At 40.8% G+C, this 2,420-nt stretch overlaps 1 protein-coding gene across 1 annotated transcript in view; it reads left to right on the top strand.

The window, feature by feature from the left end:
- LOC101857495 (proton-coupled folate transporter) overlaps positions 1-2,420 on the top strand; it is a gene marked incomplete in the record, with an annotated part of 18,299 nt that overhangs the window by 11,418 nt on the left and 4,461 nt on the right. Inside the window, 2 exon segments of the mRNA XM_005102714.3 lie at positions 471-696; positions 2,270-2,353. Of these exon segments, the coding sequence (XP_005102771.2) occupies positions 471-696; positions 2,270-2,353 (310 nt within the window).

Raw genomic sequence — 2,420 nt, forward strand, 5'->3', positions numbered from 1 at the left:
TCTCTCTCTCTCTCTCTCTCTCTCTCTCTCTCTGTGTGTGTATGTTTTGTGTGTGTGTGTGCAGAGGGGAGGGGGTGTCGAGGGGTTGAGGAAGAGAGTAGCAGGTGTAATAGTATGGTATGACTTTTCTTCATTTCGAGTAAACCTATTGACAATAATCTATAGTAAATACCTAATTAATTCTTTTCTGACATTAAAATTTTGCAAAAAGTGATGCATAATGGGTCTACATAGTAATACAGTTTAGCCTGATGTCTGTCAGAGAGTCCAAATTCCGGCGGTGGGGAGCTATATCTAATAAAATAAGGGAAACAGTTTTGTGTATTTATGAGTGAGTCAAGACGCAATGAACCACCAAAGCTCTGTAATCCAGAAGTCATGACATGTTTTACATCCTCGCCTCCCTCATGGATGGCTGGTGCCTCTATAAATAAATCATTGATGGTCTATCCTCGCCTCCGTTCACACAGACGCTCTACTTGATGAAGTGGCCGCTGTGCTGGTCGGCCTCCGAGCTCCTTACACTCAGCGGAACCCAGATCACCTGCAACTGGATCGTCATCCTCCTTGTCGTCGCTGTGTTGCAGAAAGTTTTCAAGATGGCCGACAGACAAATCGTTCTAATTGGCTGCGTCTCAAGCATAATGTCTGCTGCCTTCAGTTCAGTAGCCATTAACGATAGAATGGTTTACGAAGGTAACGTTTAATCCTTTTTGAACCAAGCACCAATTTAGCATTAGCTTTTCTTTTCATGACATGATAAATACATGAAGCTGAAATTATTGCCTGTCTTTGGTTTGGCTTAACATAAAAATGTATTGTGCAAAGTATTGGTTCTCCAACTGCCTGCTTCTGCTCATGCTGCTGCTGCTGCCCCACGTCACACCGCTTTATTTTCCATTTATAGCTCTCTAGGCAACACAGACTTTTTGAAAATAAAATATTTTTCGGTTTGGGATGTACTGGAGTTCTGGACACGATTGGCTCCTAGCTTACGTAGTTTCTGTTGACCTCCGAGGACAACATTTGTTGTTGTTTTTGAATCAGTTCATATATATAATAATCTGTGAACAGCCATATCTCTTCCAACAGAATAAGAGCTGAGCAACTGAGCAAGACGATCTCGGTGACGTTATCTTATCAAAGCGAAAGCAGGGACCTGTTGAAAAATCACTAAAAGTGCGTTGTGTGCTCGGTCCGCAGCTATCTGTGGAACTGGTTGAAGGCGATATTGGATATGTCATAGACAGGTCTGCTGGGAATCTCCCGAGATGCTGGGGTTGTCATGCTATGATTAGAATCTAAGATGCGAGGAAAACGTTCGGAGCCTGAGCTACCAATAATTATACCGTTCAAAATCAGTGCCGGGTGGCTCACTCATATACAGTTATTGGCTTTCTTTAAAGAGTTTTGAATCTAACATCAAGCTCAATGGTTGCAAAATTGTTCGTTAACGTATCCTTGTGTGAAACGGCTACCCATGTAGGGTGTGCCTTAAGCACAGTTTGTGACTTGTTTGGTTTGCAAGCGAGGTTCGAATGAAATTAAAAGATACTTTTTAAAGCATGGATTGTTTATAAAGATTTGACAGCTTTGCTGCGATGTATGCCGGTTTCTTCTGAAATATACGTTTATTAACTAAAAACAACAACGAAGAAACAAAACGACAGTAAAAAAACAACAGTAAAACAACAACAGCCCCTTCTAAAAAAACCAACAATTATTACACAGATTGTTAAATCAGAAGCTTCAAAATTACTGATTGAGTTTGCTTGTTTGGTTTTTGTTTTTTGTTTTTGGTTGCCAGAAAACGTACTATGGGTCCTTGTGCATGTTAAATAACCTGGTCTTGTTCACCATTCTGTGTCCAACAGGTATTAGACGTGATAGTGATTTTAACCATTTAAAAATCCTGAGCATGGGTAGAATGAACAAATCCAAGACGCGATTGACTGAAATTTACGATAGTCTGTAACACTTTAAACCCTGAGTTTTTTCTTACCGTTTCCCTGAGGGTTTTTTTTTTCTACAGTCACCTAAACCGGGTGCACCATGTCTCCTTATAACCTCAAAAGTTTGCCTCCAACTTCTAAATGACGGAAACAAAGGCTTAGTTATTACCACACAAAAAAAGTTCAGGAATAGTTATGAAAACCAAGCAAAAACTAGCACGAAAAACCCCCCCCACGAAACAGTTGTCACTAGCATCGGACACTCCCAGCGTCCGATGGGGTTTAAAGAGTTAATTATTTCTTTTTTACGTCTGCAGTGGCCGTCCTGAGCGTCATGATCCGTGTCATCATCCCGATGCTGAGGTCAATCCTGTCTTGTGCAGTAGATGTCACAGAGCAAGGTAAGCTCGTAAAGAGTTGTTACATTAAAATTTGTTCATGCAAAATATGAAGTAAGAACCCACCCTC

This window comes from Aplysia californica, unplaced genomic scaffold (genome assembly GCF_000002075.1).
Source record: "Aplysia californica isolate F4 #8 unplaced genomic scaffold, AplCal3.0 scaffold00336, whole genome shotgun sequence".
NCBI classification, from domain to species: Eukaryota; Metazoa; Mollusca; class Gastropoda; order Aplysiida; family Aplysiidae; genus Aplysia; species Aplysia californica.